We start from the raw sequence: 20,183 nt of genomic DNA, 5'->3' as shown, positions 1-20,183 counted from the left end.
ATGTGCTCAAGGCATCAGAGGTTTCTTTTTTCTAGAGAAGCCTGAAACCTGCGTTTTATATACCTGCTCAATTATTATATTAAATGATGGATTAAAATGCCATGAGCATCAAATAATTTCACGAAGGCCACTAGTTGGCAAGATCAGAGGCACAAAATGAAATCTTACTGTATTTAGACTTGAATGATAGACTAAAATTGTATTTATCTGGTAGACAATGAACAACAGAAAGCTTTGCAGCAAAGAAGGGATCTGAACAGATGTGTGCTTTAAGAAGATGGGCGTGGCTGTTGTATACTCTTAGGATGGAATGAGAAGGGGCCTCTGACAGGAGATCCTAGGAGGCTCTTCCAACTGTGCAAAGGGAATTGAAAAGAGCGTGTGAAAAATGCCAGGAAGCAGGAATTCCTGAGACCTGATTAGCCGTGGAAGGAAGAGAGAAAAACGAATCATCGGTTCTAGGGTCATCTGTGCCTAACTATGGACTATCTCTATTCACCCTGTTCTTTTAATATATATGTACATTCCAGCTTCATTCATTCCACCACACACACACACACATACACACACATACACAAGAAAAAGATAGGTTGCATTTTGATCAGTCCCAGCTTAACAGTGAAATTTAGAGTCATTCGTTTAGGGGGAAAAAAAGCACAGACAAAATATTTTACAGTATCTATAATAAATGCAAATAAATCAATACAAACAAAACTTGGCTTTAGCAAACTGTACATACATAAATATCTCTTTTTTACTATAACATTCAACTTTTTTCACATAAAGCCTTCTATGATATTATTTATTACATCTAGTTTCTCTTTATACCTTTTAAAAAAGTGCCTTTTTAGATTTACAGGTTGTGCTTCTAAAGCAAAGGTTAGAACATCATGCCCAAGAGGAAAATAAGGTAAAAAGGAGGCTGCCGTATAAGCTCTTAAAAACTGTATGTTACAAGGTTCTAAAATCTCTCCAGCACTGGTGGGTGGGTAGATTGTACGATACTGACATGGCGCTTGAGAGAGTCGTTTATTGGATAAATGGAGCAGCACCATGGGAAAGCTGCCCGATGGTCTACTGAAGTCCTTGGCTATGCAGAGAATGGACCAAAGGCCCAGAATTCATGAGTCCAGGGAATTTTGGAGGTCCTTACTCAACCTCTTTAGAGCCAAGGCTCAGAGAGAGTCTCAAACCAAATTCCTTCCAAACCTTCTGTGATCTGCCTGCCCTCCTGTTATTGTTGGTCCTCCACCTCGGAAGCCAGGATCTCCACACACAGGATGTGGAGGAGGGCTGAAGCTGCCACGCCAGGGGCTTCTGCCAAGATCAAGGTCCTCCTGATGACGGTTTGGGACTGCTTTTGGCCCAATCCACCCAAGACTCCCAGCACGTCTGCAGGTTCGTCTTGCAGATGGCGGCTGCTTGGTTCAGAGCGGGGGAGGGCCGTTAGTGTATCTGAGCATGGGGTGGAATGACCGGGCAAAGTTGTTGGAGAGGGCGCAGCTGTAGTCCTCCTCCGACATGGGTACGAGGCAGGCCAGCCCGATGAGGAGCAGCAGGAGAAGCTGAAGGGGAAGAGCCGCTCGGAGGACTCTCAACAGGAAGGCTCGGCCCGACCGAGCTGGTTGAGGCTCAGAAAGGGAGGAATCGGAGCCACCTTTTGTGGACCTGAGAGGAGAAGTGACATAAATAACTCGAATAACTCAACTGCTGGCTGGCTGGATGCTGCTTTTTGCTTCTGCACCTTCCTGGAAGCTAAGGGCCATGCCAAGCACAACCCGCCCTGGGAGTTAGCTGCCAGCCTCCCGTGGGACACCCAGGTCCCGCCCCACCACCAAATGAAGTTGTTGGAAACTGCACTGATGAAAAATCACTAATTCGGTTCAAATCCCACTCTTCTTATCCCTTAATTTGCTGAAACATTTTTCATCAACAAAGATAACTGCTTTACACATATTCTACCATCATAAATTAAGTATTTCCAAGATAATTAAAATACGAAAGTTTGATGTAGTACATATTAGGTTTAAGAATATCAGAAATATTGTTAGGCAAATTAGTTGCTGTCAGGATTATACAAAGTATTCCATTTAGCCATCCTGGATGTGCCGAAATCCATGTAGCAAGAATAAAAAGGATCGTAATCATTTTGCACAGACCCACAAAAGCTTAATTAATCTTAGAGTTTACCATGGTTTCATCTTGCACTGAATCAGCACCTGGCCCTGACATTACTGGGTTCCAAAGCTGGATGAAGGAATAAATGGAGTTTGCTACAGAACAGTGGTGTTGGGTGACAGAGATTCTAGGCTAATGCTGTCCCTAGCTCTGTGACTTTGGAAAATTTTTCTGAGGAGGACAGATTGTTATCTTGAAGCCCCATCTAGACTCAAAGTTCCAAGTTTTTCTATCTCACCTTTATCTTCCTTTTAAACAGTGCATTAGAGATTAAGCACAGATTTCAGAATTCCTAAGAAAGACTGCCTGTGGACTACTGAATACGATTTAGTAGGTTCTGAGTTGGGTGCCACTGTTTTCTTTTTGTGAACAGCCATTAATGTTTCGTTACGAGTGGAGAAGATGAATAAGAAATGTTATTTACAAGAGGCATTCTGTGTACACTCACATCCAGACAACACTGAATGAGCAAAAAAGAATAGATATACCAAGGGGACACATTCCCACACACCTAGTATTAATTCCCTAATGGTTTTCGTATCACTAAGAAAAAGGGTGTTAAAATGTGAGCCCATTGGAAAAATATGAAGATATAAAAACTGTATTGGTAACTGTAGGTTTGGCTGGTAAGAAAACAGTATGTTTGTAGCTCCCTTATTAGCTGTTAATTTCTGAAGACATATTACCCTATTATCAGTGGGGGAGAGGGTGGCACCAAAGAAAATAAATGTTAAAATAAAAACTAGATATAATCTCCTTAAAAGGGAACAGAGGGACTACTCAAAACTCTTTTCTTAAACCATCAAAGAAACACGGGAGGCAAACAGAGTGATTCTGCAAAAACCCAAAGCAGCCTGCACCACGCCGGGTTTCTCGTACCCTTCTTGTAGTGTAATGAAAAAACAAATCACTGGCCTCATTTGGAACTGTGCTCTTTTCTGAAGTCCACAACTAATGACAGCGTAACCTTGAATCACTCACTTCACCTCTGTGTGCCAACCTCCTCGTTAACCTCTTCACGTTAGAATAGATGGGTCTTCCAACTTTTAAGTTCCATGTTTTATATGTTTTCTGTCTTCTACTAATTTGTCAGTATAAATAGTCTCCCAACCCAGAAGCCACAAGAGTTCAATCACCATCTAGTGGTCAAACTGATTAACTGCCCTGATGCTAAGACTGATGGGTTATTCTCTGATAAGCTGAAAAGGAAAACAAAAATGTACATTTGTGAAAATACAGAACATAAAATAAATATGTCAGACATATTATTAATGCAAGGGAAAAGAGAAACTTCTTGAGTTACCTGAGTATAAAATATTCAAGTATAGATAGGGCCTTAGAGAGCACCTCATCCATTTCCTAATTTTGTAGATAAGTATCTAAGGAGAGTCAACGTTTATTCTTCTAATTGCTAAGCAACACTCCAAGCATTTACTTTGGCTTCTACCATTTAACCCTCAAAACATTTCTCTGAGGTGTGTGCTTATTATCTTCATTTTATAGATGATGAAGAGGAGGCTCAGAGAAGTAAAAATAACTGGCTCAAGTCTACACAGCTAGCAGGTGGGAGAACTTCGATTTCAACCCTGTCATTTCAACTACTAAAACCTGGACCCTGTACATAGAGTCAAAGGACTTGCCCTAAATCCCGCAATTAAAGGAAGAGATCTAGCAGGAGTTCAGGATTCCAAAATCCCTGCCCACCACACTGTCTGCTCTGCAATGTGTTGCTGGTTGGTGACATGAATGATGACCATGCAGCTCATGTTTATGTCACAGGCACCTCCCATACAGAAGCAAAGAAGAGAATATTGCACTTACATCTTAAAACATGTGGAAGCAAGGGGTTACTTCGTGTCTGAAATAAATGCTTCTAGTCATGAAGCCTCATAGTGTCACACACATCATCAAATTAGTGTATGGACATGAGGACATTTTGTTTTGAGTCAGCTGTATAATCATGGGCCAATAAATTAGTCGCTCTGGCCTTCAGTTTTCTCATTTGCAATGATGAGGGGTGCATGGATAGCCTAAAATTGTTTTGGCTCTGACAGATTAAGATTCAATGGTTTGCCTTAAAGTGCCTTGAGAAGGATGGGACTACCCACAAACTCTGGATTGAATTTTTCTTCAATATATCCTTCTCTTGACTTGAAAATATGTCTTGGCAAAAAACACTCACCACCTGTAGCTGAGTTATAACAGAACGATGGAGGAGAGTTCCACATTTCCTCTTTATTAAATATCTAACTAATTTTCATTAGGAAATTAGTGATGGGCAGATTTATGCATATCATTGATAATATAATATGACAGAGCTAAATGGTCCTTCTTTGTCAATTATTAGCTTCTTTGAGCAATTTGGTTAAAGATCAAGATCAAAACAAGGGCTGCATATTGAACTAGCTTATTCCTGAGAAAAACTAGAAAGGTCACCATGTTTGGAATATGGGCTCATACGTTAGAGAGTCTGTTAAAGGACATGGCACATTTAACAGCATCAGAGCACTCTTTAATTAAAATTTAATTTGCGAATGACTTCTAATGTTGAAGAATGCCAACCTAGGGAGAAGTAGTGGACTCAGTTAGGGACAAAGGGAACACGCAGTGCTTAGTGACCGTCCATGCAGTTAACTGCCCTTGAAAACGTCCAATCTACTATCTACTGAGAAAAACGCCCACCCTCCAGGGGTAACTACCAGAGTTTCAACATGCCCAAAGTTGCCTCTTCTTCAGGGTGAACCTGTCTAGAGATTTTATTAATAGTACCAACTAGTTAATGATCTTAGGCTAAAGGGTACTTTTAGTATTTATCTATTGATCTAAAATCACCTAAGTTTTAAGAGTATTGGGACATTTGCCAAGGGAAACAACAGAGGCAACTTGTTGACTAGTCACTGGTCATTCTTTACTGGCCTTATTCTTGTACTGACATAAACGGATGCCAGTGTAGATTATTTACATAAAAAATATTAAATGTATGAACTTAATTAAGGAACTTAATCAAGGGAGATATATAATTCTGTTCAGGGAAAAAATGTGCTTATTTTGTACAATATATTTTTTGTATATATATTTTGAATATTTATTTTTTTCTCTCCTCATTCCTTCAAACTTCTGGGTAAATAATTGCCCAGGAGTCATTTCATATCTGTCCCCAAATCACATACAGTTGTGGGGGAAGGATGATGGGAGGAAGGAAGATGATGGGAGGTAGCAGTATCTAACAACCCATCCCACAAAGGAAACTGTATTTGACAAACAGATGTGAGGAGTCTGAATACCATGCACATAGAGTGTGACTCACTTTAAAATTTTTACATAATCAAGGAAAATAAAATGAGTTAATTTTGTGCATGCTTCCTAAAAGCCAAATGAAAAGAAAGTTTCAATTCACTTTGTTACTTGTTGGCAAACACTGGCAGTGCGTAACAGGAATTTATTGTGGGGAAATGTCTCGGTTGTCCACAATCTTGTTGCCTGCTCTTATGTGAACTGTCTTTGAAACCCAGTGTTTCCTGGACCTGCGGTTCAGAAGACAAGTTTCCAGAATCAAGTTAGGGCTCCAGACTCCTCTTATTCTAAACCAAAAAACATCCTGGCTAGTCCTAAGCTACTTCAGGCAGCCTGGGGTGGCCCCTGCCCTGGAGCTGGTGTTGGAAGCATCCTACCCACCAAGAGCCCTTTAGTAGAGTGGTGTGGTTAACCAGGAAGGGCCCAGCGTCAGGTGGTGACCTGGTTCAGATCCTACATCTTTATCCCTCTAATACCCAGTGTCCTTGTCTATAAATTGGGGAAGGTAGCCATATTATGGGGTTCTTGTGAAGGTTAAATGAGATAACACATATACAACACCTAGCATGGTGCTTGGGATACATCAACTACTAAATAAATGCCAGCAACTTGTCAGTATTATCTGTATACTTGTACTAAGGGTGTGCTGGGGGTTGGCTGGATTCTGCCTCTTCTCTCAGGAAAACATACCTGCTTTATGCATGGTTCTTTCAAAAATGTGATGACTTTCTCTAACTGCCTGACTTGTTCCCAAAGGAACACAGGGAAGGCCTACCTCAAATACTGAAGGGGAAGCCCACAGGACAGTGACCCCATGGCTGTGCTCAGGGCATGGGCAGCCAACCTGCCTAATGGGGGAGACTGCTTTGTGCTGGGGCTCTTTGACTGCCTTGAAAAAAATAGGTCCCCAGGGTCAGAAAAGACTTGAAAACAAATTCCACAAGAAACTGAATAGTATTTATAGTGAGACCCTAGTGTATATGCGAAAAACCCACTGCACTTACTTAAATATATGTGACCACCTTGAACAAGTTTTACAATGAGGTCTTTCTCCCTCCCTCTCAGTGTTTCAGCCAGTCATTTGCCACATCCCATTTATTCTTAGTTTTCTGTAAAGAAGGTGCCAGAGACCAAAGGTGTTAGGGCAATTCTGCATTTTACAGTTCTGAGCTTTAGAAGGAACTCATCATTTCACAGTGTCTGGACTCCAGAGCAATTGTTCCTTTGTATTTTTGGAAATTGGAGTAAAATCTTCCTACTTGTCATCTTTAACTCAGCTACAGTAGAGTTTTGCAGAATTATTGGCAACAGGGCTAGAAAATTTTAAGTCAGATGTAGGAAAAAGGTACCAGCTGGACCATCACACACATTGCTTTGAAAATATGCTTCTAAAATATGTTTAATCTCAAACAAAAATAATGAAGACAGTGATTATGAATGTATGCATGGAATTTTAAGAAGTGCTAGGGAGCTCCTTATAATGATGTAGGGACTCTCTAGATTCTGATACACTGCAAGCCTTTTAATGGCAGGAATCACATTTTGTAGGCCCAGGGCCTAAACAGACTAGATGTTCAGTAACTGCTGGCATCACTCCATATGTAGGTTTAGAACATTATATGAGGACACAGAATCAACTCTATCAAATCAAACTGAAATATGCATCAGGCTAGTAAATTATTAACATCTGACTTTAAATGATGAAAAAACTTATAAGTAGCCCTCCCTTCAAACTAATACTCAGTTTCTTCCAACTCAGCCTCTTCTTCCAGGAAGAATACATGTCCAAAGTTTTCCCATTGCAGACTGCTGGGGGCAACATTCTAAACCATTTGTGCTTCTGCAATAACCTTTCAAATTTGCTGGACCAGTGCAAGATCAAACACAAGATATCTCGAGTCTCAAAGTAAAGGAACACCATGACGGCCTGGTCTGTGGGTGAAGTTCATTCTTCCCCAGCAGACTCTGCCATTCACTGTCGGAGTTGGGTGCGCCCCAAACAGCAGTGCCAAGGAGTAAGGAAGCCCAAGAATGTTCAACCACGACCTGACTGCCAAGGTGTTTGAGGAAGTTTGCCATTCAGGTGAAGATTATTTCTATTCCATTCACACTTGAGTAGCAAAGTGAACACTGTGCTAAATGCTCAGAAAAATGTTAATCAACAGTGCGGGACAGAGCAGAGCTGAAAGGCGCTCGGGGGGTGTCGCAGTGAGAACGTGGCTGTCCCCATCACAAAGCCCTGTTAGGAGGCACATGAAAGCACTTGCTGCCCTAAGAAACAATGCCTGCCCTTGATGTTTTCAAAAGATCTGTGTGGCTGTCTGAAATAACTGGTGGAGTAGATCAATGCAATATTTGGGAACCTAAGGGTGATTGCTATGGGTATTGCATAATAACATAAAGGCTATTTCCTTTCTCAACATCATCATTTGTATCAACCAAAGAATTGATCTCTGGTACCCTCAAAAGGAAGCTAGGGGGATATTCTGTCTCTGTTCACTGCACATCAGCAATTTGTCGGGGAAAGATGGACTGCATAACACAGGGATCTCTCTACAGTCCACCACTGTCTTTTCTTATAAGGGCTGAGACAACATCAGAGCATCTGCAGATGTTTATCACTAGCTTCCAAAGCCCTGTGAGTTTTTCTCAATATTTCATTATTGCTATTTTGATAAGGATAAAAAAAAAAAAACAACAACACAAAATTGCCTTCAAACTAAACCAAAGGGTAACAGAAAAAAACAAAAAAACAAAACAAAAAAAAACCATAGTGAAAGGAGGCTTAAAACCAGAAAGCATATTAAAATACATTCTGCAGGACTTCAGCTGAGTGGGAAGGACCAAATAAAAGAGCGAGTCCCTTCAGCACACAGCTGGAAAACTAAAACTATTACTCAGGGGTTGTTTACAGTTCTACATTTCCTCATCCCCACCCTCCTTCCAGGAATTTAGATTCCTGCTCACGGTGATAAGTTTCCAGAGGGGCGGACTACTTTAACAGGGAACTGCTAGGGATTGGAACGCAAAACCAGCTAGGAGGACAGTGTTTTCATTTTTAAGGAAGTTGTCTGGGGAAACATGGACTGATTGGTGGAAGGGCAGAGAGGCACAGACACCACACCAACAACAAAGAAGGCAAAGCACTGCTCACTGCAGGGAGGAGGGGCGGCCGGAGGCAAGGCGCAGAGCAGAGTGGCAGCTGTGAGTGGGCTCTGGGGAGGTGGCCGGGCGGGGGCACTGACTGCTGTTGGTTCCAGAGTGAAAGCGCTTGCCAAGGGTTAGGAAAGTGAGTGGCCCAGTGTGCTGGCTGAAGAGTTTTTAGGATAAGCAGAAGAGAGAAGGTGTTTATAGATTTTTCAGTGAAGAACACCAAATTAGGGCTTGCTGTTTTGAGAATCCAAAACCCACAATCTGAATAAAACATGAAAATAAAACAAAAAGCTGGGGATGTTAGTATATTTTATTCAGATGTGTGGGTTCTGTGAGTGGTAAAATAATTCATTGATCTATTATTACCTGTCTTATTGTAAAATCTAGAAATAAAGAGGATGATAAAAGTCTGCCGTGAGTCCATTGGCAGCTGTGCCACCAGTTGTACCGAATCCTTATCGACAAGGAAAATACCATTTGATGAAAAGTGCCAGATGGGCTATGTGTGGCTAAACAAAATTTTGGTGGGGTCCAAACATTTTTATGTTCTGAGATTGACTCGTACTTTCCATTTAGAAACGTCTCTTCCAATTTCTCAGGAAAGGGTGTGGACTGAAATGAACAATTTCCCAACTACCTTGAGGCAGACCAGATACAGGCCTGCCTAAATGACGGACAATTTTCATCATCCTCTTACAGTTCTAGAACAGTGTGGAAACCAGGAGAACGAGGTACCTGCTATGTGGACTGCTGACAGAGGGTCCAGGCTGTGGGAGACTACACTTGCCTCGTGGCTGTTTGCAATGAACAGGGGGTAAAGAAAGAAGAATGTTCAGTCCAGGCAAATAAAGACAAGCTACTAATGAAAATTAAACTAAAAGTGCAGCAAAGGAAAAATAAATCAAATGAAATGATCAGTACCCACAAATTAAGGAAACTGGCTTTTCTTTTGTTGAAGAAGTAAAATTTACATCCATATGATTAGGCATTGAAAAAAATCGCAAGTTGTGGTTGGTTCTGGAGCCCATACCATGGTGGGCACATGGCCTCCCACTTTTCATAGTAGAAACTCAAGTCACTGTACACTACTCAAGAGTCTCTGCATTTACTTATAATAAATATAAAATTCACTATGTCATATCATGTATTTCAAAGATGCTTTATGTATTTTTTCACCTTTTAGAACACTGAAACAGTATTAAAATTCCCCACAGATAAAAAACAACAATGGTAACAGAAGATTCTTCTTTGTAGTGATGAAATGCAACAAGTTAAATATTCAAGCTAAAGAAAAGCTAAAATTTGACTTGAAAAGCCAGTATTCCTTCACATTCTTAAACTAGGATCTATAGGAAACTAGCGAATGTAGTAAAAAACAATCCTAGAAGAGATAATACGTTTATCAGCATAGAACGTGCTTATAACAAAAATGCACAAATGAAATCAGTCCTTCTACGAACTAAGGGGAAATGGAATGAATATAATCATAAAGCCAGACCAAAAAAAAAAAAAAAAAAAAAAAAAAACCAGAAACAAAAAACCAGAAAACAAAAAACAAGCTTCTAATTACACAGAGAAATCAAGGTATAGAGAGCAGCAGGGGTCAAACTTGTCGTCTCTTTCTCATTGTGTCCCAGTGAGGCAGCCCCCACCACAGGCCTGTGGGGAATTGGCTTGGGTTGTTGCCACTTTAGGGGCAGCACAATAGCCAAAATCCTTCAGGACCACCACTCAGAAGCTTCTTTGCTTTAGAGTCAACAGAACTTCCACTGTGCCGTCCATTCAGCGGTCTCAAGGACGTCGCGTGTCTGTCCACCTCCGGCGGAAGCATGGCCTGCGTTTTTAGCGTGGACATGACGGTGGGTGGTTTGAAGGAGCCACCAAAGGGGCAAATGAGCACCATTGTAGAAATGGCCATTTGAACAAAAAAAAATAATTGCTTTCCCTGCATACCAGCCACACGTTGAGTCCTGCTTCTTTTGAAAAACAGAACTGCTATTTTCCATTCCTGAGCGCATGCTGGCAGGGCACGCACGCAGCAGGGCCGAGGAGGCGCCCTACCCTGTGTGACAGCCCTCTTCCGTCTGGGGACCACTGCGGGGCGGGACGAGAGCCTGTGGACCCTGCGGTCGGTACAAATACTGTCGCTCCTGTGTTCCCTCCCCCGGGACAACTGAAAACAACCAGTGCCAAGTTACCGTTTTCTGTCTGTTTGGGGTGCTTCTTCCCGACGCAGGGCTCACAGATCCCGAGGTGTCCAGCTCATCAGCAGAAGACCAGGAGGACAAATCCTACATGGGAGAAGATTCTTTTAACAACTCCCTGTCCCAGAGCCATGCGGCTCTGTCACGCACGATGTGTTTCCCACTGCACCTCCATCCAGCCCCACGTCCCCGCCATAAACAGCAAACCATGCCTTAGGAAAACTGGAATCAGACAGCTCCAAGAAGAACAGGACCTAATTCCCCTAGTGTATTGGGATTTCCAGGTTGTAAGTTTGGCCCTTCTGGAAAATACAACTATGGCTTTGTTACTGCTATGTTTCACTTATAGCTTTATTATTTCCTAGTGACGTGGAAGTAAATGAGTTGACATCGGCTTGGGAGGAGGAAGAAGTTTGCCTTACAGCTGCAGGTCGTTCAGGCTGGAGAGAAACCAATTCATTTGACTCAGAAACAAAAGATAGTCATCCAAGAGTCTGCCTTTTAGCAGCAGAGAAATCGTGTTATTTCTGGCACTACTGCTATTCACAGTGGATTGTTCTTTTGCATGCACACAGAAGGGCAAAGTGTGTATTCATGACAGGCTTTCATAATCGTATGTTTGAAGTCTTACCAAGCACTGCTGTGCCTGCAAAAGCATTTCTCAAAATTAACAATAATATCATGATGCAATAGATTTAATAAAAACATAAAAATAAATGAATAGAGGATTTTTAAAATAAATTCACTACTATATACATAAGGCATATTCATGCATTAGAGGTGTTGAATGCAAAACCCATAGGTAGCAATTGTAATAGTTTGCCCTACCATGGCTATGTGGCTGAAAATGTATGAATTTTTAAATAGACAGAGTGAAATAAAATGACACAGTACTGGTGGTAACAGGGTGAGCAGTAAGAATTACAAGAGATCGTTTGGAATTAACAGAATCAAAAGTAGTGTCCTACTGTAAAAGTTTGAGTCTGCTTTTTTTATGTTGAGATAGGACTACTTAGAGTGGTGATTCAGAGTAGATACTCCATTCTGACAAGTACTACATTCAAAGTCTTTCTGAAATGGATGAAGATGATGCTTCTCTTGTCTCCTGTAAGAAATGCTACACAATGACATTTGTTTAGAGCTTACCTGCTGACTGCTTGACATGTCTAATAACTTCTCCAGGTCCTTGATATGACGACTGACTTCCTTCAACAGAAGTTTGAGCCTATTTCCAATAACATGGACTTTTTCTTTGGCTTCTAAACAGTCTGTGCCTTCAGCATTCACCAGAAGTTGGCAAGACATGTCTTGCAATGAGGTCACTTTGAGCTGGGATTCCAACAGTTCACGCCGTATTTGCTATGTATATAATAAGAAATATTTTTCTAAGAATTTTTGGTAATTGGCCTAGGTTCCGAAAGTGTAGAATGGCATCGCTGTAACTTAGTGGGCAGTTATAACACCTGAACTTGTGCATGTGGCATTCATGCATTAAAGGATGCAGCAGCCTGTAGCCTATGTTCTATTCCTGCCCCTGTCAAAAATATTCTATAAGACCCCGATCCTCTCTGATCTCAGTTTTCTCATTTGATGCCTGGTCCACAGTTAAGTATTATTAGAAGGTTCAATTGGTTAAGGTATACGAAAGTACTTAAAATATAGAGCATTATGTGAGATATGAGATATTTTTTATATAGAAAAGTAAAACATTAATATTTAAGTATAGCAAAACTCAAGTATGTATTAGTGTCCTTTGAAATCTAGTCAAGATTTGAAGAAAGATTTAGCGTGGTTCATCATTCACAACTTAATGCCAGAGGTCAATGTCAAGGAAAAATGCAGTTGCATGGCTATTTCCTCTAGGTTTCTAAGACCCTTCCGGTACTCAGTTAAAAGGTACCAATTCTATAGCTTACATTAGTGAGTATTAAATGTTAAGAAAGGACATTTTAAAAACACAGAAAGCTACAAAATGCACAGCATTTTCTCCTAATGGAACTCAAATATGCTTCCTTATCTTTTATAAAATCACTTAAATACACTGTACATTATACCGTCCAAAGATCCTTAGATAAGAATCTACACAGTAAATTTCCTTTTGAATTTAGTGCTAGAAAAAGTTTTTTACTCCCGAGAACTGGAATGTTTTCTATTTGTCAGATAATGAAAATGAGTTAACTTATCATGTTTCCCTTTTTGTCATAGCTTCAGAAAACTTGGCACTAAGGCTGGGTACAGTGGCTCACGCCTGTAATCCTAGCACTCTGAGAGACCCAGGTGGGAGGATTGCTTGAGCTAAGGATTTTGAGACCAGCCCAAGCAAGAGTGAGACCTCGTCTCCACAAAAAATAGAAAAAGTTAGCCAGGCGTGATAGTGCATGCCTGTAGTCCCAGCTACTCGGGAGGCTGAGGCAGGAGGATCACTTGAGCCTAGGAATTTGAGGTTGCTGTGAGCTAGGTTGACGCCACGGCACTCCGTCCTCGGCAACAAAGTGAGAGTGAAACTCTGTCTCAAACAAACAAAAAAAAAGAAAACCTGGCAGTAAGGTTCATGTTTAATCTGGTATAATTAATTCCTCTTAAAAATACTTAATTGTCTCTTTATTCTAATAGTTTTAATGTCCTTTCACTATAAACCTCCAAATATACTTTGGGGACATAGATACAACATATAAAGTTTAAATTAAAAATAAGTGTAATTCACAAAAAAAGCTGCCTCAATAAAGACAAGGTAATTAAGATTAAGAACATCTATGATTTTTACAACTGAGCAATGACTTTAAAACAAGCCCTAAAGCTAGCAGATGCCATCTTCTATGCACATGTTTGCTTCACAAAAATTGGAAACCATAAGGAGTTTTTTAAAAGTGTAAAATAGAGACTATAACACAAAAGGAAAAAAAAATTACCGTCTCTATTCATTTTACACAAGTGAAATGCAACCCTGCTAAAAATAACTGCAGCTGCCAGAGTGCACACATCTTACCACAAGCTGTCTGTGATGGTCCTGGAGTATCTCCGCATCAAGGTTAGAATCAACAGGGACAATTTCGTTTTTCCTTCTGTCGATGTTCTCCAGCATGAGAAGCAAACCATGGCTCACTTCATGGAAATCCTACAAAAAAAAAAAAAAAAAAACATATGGAGTTTAAAACAGCTGTGGGTAATTTATTTTCCTTTCCCTTACAGCTTAAATTTCTATTCTTTCCAATTGCTACCATTTGCAAACATACATTGGTTTTGAGGTCACACATACAACTCCTTTTTGAGGAAGGCACTGGTGCTGTTATAAAGACCTGCTCGTGAGTTTACGTTTTTACCAAAGCCACCTAATTTACTACTTGGGGGAAAATTTAGACATAAGGAAAATTGTCATCAAAATACTATATTTCTGAGAAAAGAGTAATGTTATTATGCAGTTTAGAAGGAAGCAACTCTGCTCCCCTCTCTTCTCCATGTATTTAAATCTTTCCATCTTTTAAGGGCTAGGTCCAATCCCATGTCCCCTTCATCCATCCATCCATCCATCCATCCATCCATCCATCCATCCATTCATTTAGTCAACATAAAGCTACTAAAGATCTCCTATTGTGTAAGGCACTGCAGTGCAGAGGTGAAAAAATTGCTTGGGTACCTGCTCTCAAGTAGCTGTTACTCTTGGGGCACATATTCATATAAATCTGAAGAGCAGGCTTCAAATCCTTCAAGATTTTCCCATCACGCTTAGAATATGATCCTGACTCCTCTGTGATCAGGTTCCTGACCACCTCCCCTGTCTTTTCCATTACTGCCTGCCTTGCTGACTACGCTCTGGTCACACTGGTCTCTTTTCGGTTCTTAAAGACACTAAATCCTTTCCTGCTTCTGGGACTTCCCATTTGTTGCATCTCCTTCATAGTAACATCCTCCCAGAGTCAGCTTAAGACCCACGGAACTCCCTGACCACCCTCCCAAAGTGGCTTTTTTCAGTTACTCTCACCAACGACGTCTGTAGGTAGCATGGTGAACTATTTACTTGCATTTTATTGTCTTCCCCCACAAAAGTACAGGCTGTGCTGTATCCAACAGCTTTGCACTGTAGCTGTCACATGGTGGACACTCAGCAAATAACTATGGTATGAGCATATTTGTAATGCTCACTTTAATGTTCACGAAATGCCTGCCTATGCGCCCAGTAGCTACTTACTGAATGAATGAAATAAATGAGTCATTGGAGGAATGTCGGGACTGAGATAAACTTGGGGAATAGCCTTTTCTTAGCTGGAAAGAAGATGGAAGGCTTTGAAGCCTGATCACACGTACAATTCCTCCAGCAAAATGAAAAGTTTGGGCACAAAGTCGTCTCACTCAGATACGGACTGTGGGGAAGACTGCATCCCTCAAGAAACCGTGCTACCTCGAGTCACAGACTCAGCTGATGCTGGGCTCTCAGTCACCTCCGGCCTACAGCCCCACGGACCTGGCACTGCATCAGCGCGTCCTGCAGCAGGCCCCGCCACTCCTCCAGCAGACAGCACACCCGGTCCCAGCGCCCGTTCATCTGGGACAAGCGGTCCTGCAGGTCCCGGCTCTCCTCGCTGTCGGCCTGGGTGAACTCGGGGCTGCACAGATTGATGGAGAGGATGATGGCTTTGCGGTGGTCCACAGCTTTCTGGAGCTCCTGAAAAGAGAGAGAGAGAAAAACAAACAAACAAACAAACAAACAAAAAAATCGTACAAGAACAAAAATGACAAAAGCATGTTTTACAAAAGTAGTTTAAAATGTGTTTCTTTGTCAACTTCTTCCATTCACAGATTAGGAATACATTTCTCAGAAAGCATGCTTACATTTGCCTGTTATTGCTGCATTTCTGTACTTGGCCTATTAGGGCCCAGTGGAGAAATAAACATGTCATAACATTAAAAAAAGGTACCCTAAATCCTTTAAAATGTTTTACTAGAATGCAAAGATCCATTAATTAAAACTGTCCTTAATGGGATGGCTAGGTAGAAGATGGTGGGTGTACACCACTGAGAACTAGGCTGCATCTGGAAGAAATAGATTGGACAAGCACTTAACAACATAGATGGATCTTAAGAAAACATGGTGTGGAGTGAAAAAGTCAGAAACAGAATGGTGTGTGGAATGCAACAGCATCCATACATGCACACGCACACACACACAAATCCATATTTTTAAAGAATACCTATGAACAATGAATGCCCATTAAATATTTCAGAATGGTTGCCATGGGTTTGAGGAATGGCAATTGAAAAACAGCAATAGGTGAGGGGGAAGGATAAAGAAAGTGAAGGGGAGTCTTTTAGGAAACAGAAATGATGCTGTGCAATGAACTAACTAAGCAGTGTCATGAATGCAACTCCCTGCATGGAGGTTCAAACACAGTGAAACAAAACAAAAACCTGGCTTTGATGATTTTGAGCAGCAGGACACCTGTATTTTTCCCCCTAGTGTAATAATTCCAGTTCACTAGACTAGCGGTGCTCAAACTTATGTGCCTACAGAGGAAGTGGTGAGCTTGCTAAAAAACAAGATTCCAGAGCCCTGGGTTCCGGATGTTCTGGATCTGCAGGCACAGTGACCCACAGGCTGAGAACGCTGCCTGTGCAACAGGCCACATTTTTGTGATGGTAAAGAGAATGAATTGGGTATTTCATGAGCTAACCATTTTAGTTTGAGTTCACAAAAAAGCAGGCAACTGATTTTGGGCTTTGTGCAGTTCCAAAAAAATCCAGAACTCAATTCTAAGAACTTGAGCACATGATTCTGTATTAACGTTGAATACCTGGGTACTGTTAAATATCCTTGGATCTGGTTATGGTGAATAATCTTGGAAACCACACCTACCCAGGCTTCATTTTCTTACAATATCTCACTTGTCCTGTTATGTTCCCAACTTGTCTTAATTTTTCACCTGTCAATAGGTTTTTAACATGCTGTGTTATAGACTCAATCATGGAGACATCATAAAATCAAGAGATATTGTAGAAAATTCTTGGTTATTTTACAGATTTATTCACAGAAAACATACATATGAAAGATCAGGGAGGGGTGCAGAGGAAGGTGAGTTTTTCTTATCAGGCAGGCTGACTTTCAAGATCATATTTCTCTGCCCTAATCTGGCTGAAGTCTCAGACCCTGGCCAGCATTTGCTTCATCAATTTTAAGGAATTTGGTTATAATACAACACTGCCTTATTAGAGTAACTTAGGGACTCTAGAGAAAAATGTATTTCATAATGCAGATATTGTAAATTACATCTCCCATCCAGTGGTACCTTGTCCTAAAACTTACAGGGCTGCTGCTTTTGGAGCATCTATGGGGAAGATTCATTTCTCTGTTTGAAAATTTAAAACAACACAACCACAGAAAGCAAGCCACAAACACATCAACCCCAAATAAATAGCATATACCAAAACCATAGTAACATAAAAGCAGCACACACTTAATCCCTGAACCCAGAGGACGAGCACATCTTAATGTTCTAACAATAAAACAGGCCCTAAGGGGTTTCAAAGAGAACCTGAGCGCTCACTCCACAAGATGCTCACAACAGTCTCCACGCACTAATGCACTTTAGTAGCTGCATTAAGGAGGATTTTTAAGGTCTAGAGCCGGAGTTAAGGGAATTTATCTCATGTACCATACCCACCCAGGCCAAACCAAAACCAAATGTTAAAGTAAGGTGTTTCACCACAGTTACAGTTTTTTGTTACATTTACTACAGCAAAAAATTGCTTTTGCCACTACTGTAACCGATTTCAGAAGTTTCACTCGTTGGAGAAGGTCAAATGATTTCATCTGGTCTCCCACTAATTCCTGCAGGTATGATCTTGGAAAGGATTTCTCTCCTGCGCTAGCTATAGACTTGAAGACCCTGGTCAGATCTGTATTTCCCTTATGAAGAGGTTAAACAGGTCCTAGAGGTGCCTGGATATTTCAAGAAGAAGCTTTAATGGCCATTTCTTAAAATACCAACTCATTAAATTATTTGCAAGGTGGAAGGGCAGCTACCTTGAGCTTTTGGATTTGGCGCTCGATGGTCTGGATGTCAGTGCTGAGCTCCAGGCGCCGGAGCCTCTCCAGTTCCTCCTCCGTGTCCCCCAGCCAGGCCCAGATGTTGCTCAGGTCCGCATTGAACTGCTGCCACTTCTGGAGGCTCTGCTTCATCCTCAGCTCCTTGCTCAGGGCCTGGGCCTGGATAAGCTCCCACCGGTCAATGACGCCTGCCAGGACATGCACAGAATGGTGACGGGGCATGCTCCACAGACGAGGCTTAGGAAATCCTTCAAACATACGTTAGTGGCTGACTTTAAATGGCAACTGGAAAAAAAACAATTCCACTGGGCATTTCTGCTATTGTCGTCTGGAAATAACACTTACATGAGTACGATATGACTGTGTTTTTCCTATTTGCATTTTTTCATGATAATAGACTAAAAAAACCAGCTAAGTGAGATTTAACTCTGTCAAGAGTTCCACGCAGTAAGGAGTAGTCATGTGCGCGAGGGTGTCATTCAGGTCTTGGTTTCTTTCTGCAATAGGACTCTGAGCACACACATATAAAATGCCTGACTAGACACATTAAAGACAGTGCATTCAAATAAATGAAACAAGGGAATAAACTACCAGGGAAGGCACTCTTTACCTTCCTCTCCTGTCAGAGGAGATCATTATAACTGGGAGAGAAGGTCTCAGACAGAACAGTGTAGGAGGCCAAGCAGGCTAGTGGAAATTGACTACAATGAAGTGCGTCAGGATTTCCCATTTCACTCTTTCTTGAACTGAACACCAGGACTCACCAGCTGTTTGGGTCTCGGTGCTATGCAGGTTAACAAAGCCAGGAAGGCTCTCTTCTTCCTCCTTCAGTTTGTGTTCCAATCTCCTCACTGTGTCTATACTGCCACTGCATTCACCCAGGAGTTTCATCTGTTTACACATAAAAAACAGACCCCTGTCACCAAATTGCTCATGAGGGCAAGAGTCTCTGGGAATCTATCTTTGTAGTTTCTGAGCAAGAGAAGTGGCTGTTTTACTTCTCTGTGACACTCTACTACAAGCAAAGTTCAAAAAAATGCTTTTTAAACAGGTGAAACATTCACGATTACAAAAAGTGATGCCTGAAAGACATACTTTGCACGCATAATTTTGCATGAGAAGCCCTTTAAATTCATGAATCAAAACAGATTAAACCAATCTGGGACTTAAATCTATACTCAGAGCTCTCAGGTGGCAATGTAGTCTACACTTTTTTGGCAAGTTGTTCTCTCTTCTTCTTTCTGAAACTGAAATGTGGGAAAGACAATAGTACCACAAATTCCATGGGAACATTTTTGCATTAAATAATTAAAATACTTAAGAATATAAGGCAATATCAAAGCCAGCTGGTTTTTATGAAGAAACTCAAGCAATGTTTAACAGGTATCAAGGGACTAAATTTTCAAATCAAAAAGAAAAAGTTTCCAAATCCATTTTTAATATCATGCACAGTATTCAAAAATTGAAAGAACAAATCATTTTGAGGTACTCCTGTTATACTGAACTTTATGGTTCAAAGGTTGCAAAGCCTTTAATAAATCACAATGCTATTAAGTTACTCTGATTACTTTTGATTGAGGTTAAGTGTAATCCCAGTGATGTCAGCATGATCATCATAAAACAACATTAGTAGCTTGGACTCGTGCAGGGCAAAGGTGGTATATGTAACCTAAACATTTGTCCCCCCATCATATTCTGAAATTAAAAAAAAAAAGGTTCATGTTGTGAATCTTCAAAAGAACATAAAAAAAGAGGCTTCATTATAATAGAAGTTGGTATAATAAGCCAAACTGGGCAAAAAATAGCTCATGATTGATTACTCTTCTGTAATTGTGAGGATCATGAAATCAATATATATGGCTAGGGCAGTTCTTTTCTCTGGTTTCAAAAAGTAGCATGTGTGAGTTGTGATTAGACATAAGGAAATTAATTTTTCTTTCATTTTACTAAGCAGTCCTTTGGGTGTGAAAAAGACTGAGGCAGAAAAGAGATTTACTTTAAAATTCTCTTCCTTAAGTATGTGTAGCAAAACAGGTAGTTCTTTGGAAAAAATTATTTGGAGAGTAACTTGAGGAGGGCCAGTAATGTTATGATAGACCTTAGGATACATAGCCTATAGCTGCATAAATAGAACTGGTAATATACACAATGCCTTGCTAGCTTTTCCCCAAATCCCTCTTGTTAGTCAGAATTGTTTTCTCCAGAATGAGCATACTAAGAACAGAAGATAAAAAAATTCCCAAGGTCATTAAACGAATCAATAAGCCCAGAGAATGAACTTTAAAAAAGTGCACGTTAGTAATCTATTAGCTAGA

At 40.8% G+C, this 20,183-nt stretch overlaps 1 protein-coding gene across 7 annotated transcripts in view; it reads right to left on the bottom strand.

Moving 5' to 3' along the window:
* Positions 1–668: 668 nt before the first annotated feature.
* The window catches only part of SYNE1 (spectrin repeat containing nuclear envelope protein 1), a 438,352-nt gene continuing 418,837 nt past the window's right edge, over positions 669–20,183 (bottom strand). For all 7 annotated transcript variants that reach the window (XM_076002855.1, XM_076002857.1, XM_020287266.2 and 4 more), the window contains 8 exons: positions 18,633–18,759; positions 17,845–18,056; positions 15,289–15,489; positions 13,816–13,944; positions 11,976–12,188; positions 10,824–10,916; positions 9,361–9,419; positions 669–1,668 (listed from right to left, as the gene is read on the bottom strand). In XM_076002855.1, coding sequence (XP_075858970.1) covers positions 1,428–1,668; positions 9,361–9,419; positions 10,824–10,916; positions 11,976–12,188; positions 13,816–13,944; positions 15,289–15,489; positions 17,845–18,056; positions 18,633–18,759 — 1,275 coding nt within the window. In that variant the 3' untranslated portion in view covers positions 669–1,427. The remainder of the gene's footprint in view (positions 1,669–9,360; positions 9,420–10,823; positions 10,917–11,975; positions 12,189–13,815; positions 13,945–15,288; positions 15,490–17,844; positions 18,057–18,632; positions 18,760–20,183) is intronic.

This window comes from Microcebus murinus, chromosome 5 (genome assembly GCF_040939455.1).
Source record: "Microcebus murinus isolate Inina chromosome 5, M.murinus_Inina_mat1.0, whole genome shotgun sequence".
NCBI classification, from domain to species: Eukaryota; Metazoa; Chordata; class Mammalia; order Primates; family Cheirogaleidae; genus Microcebus; species Microcebus murinus.
Note: the sequence above shows the minus strand (reverse complement) of the source record. Positions and strands in the feature narration are given on the sequence as shown.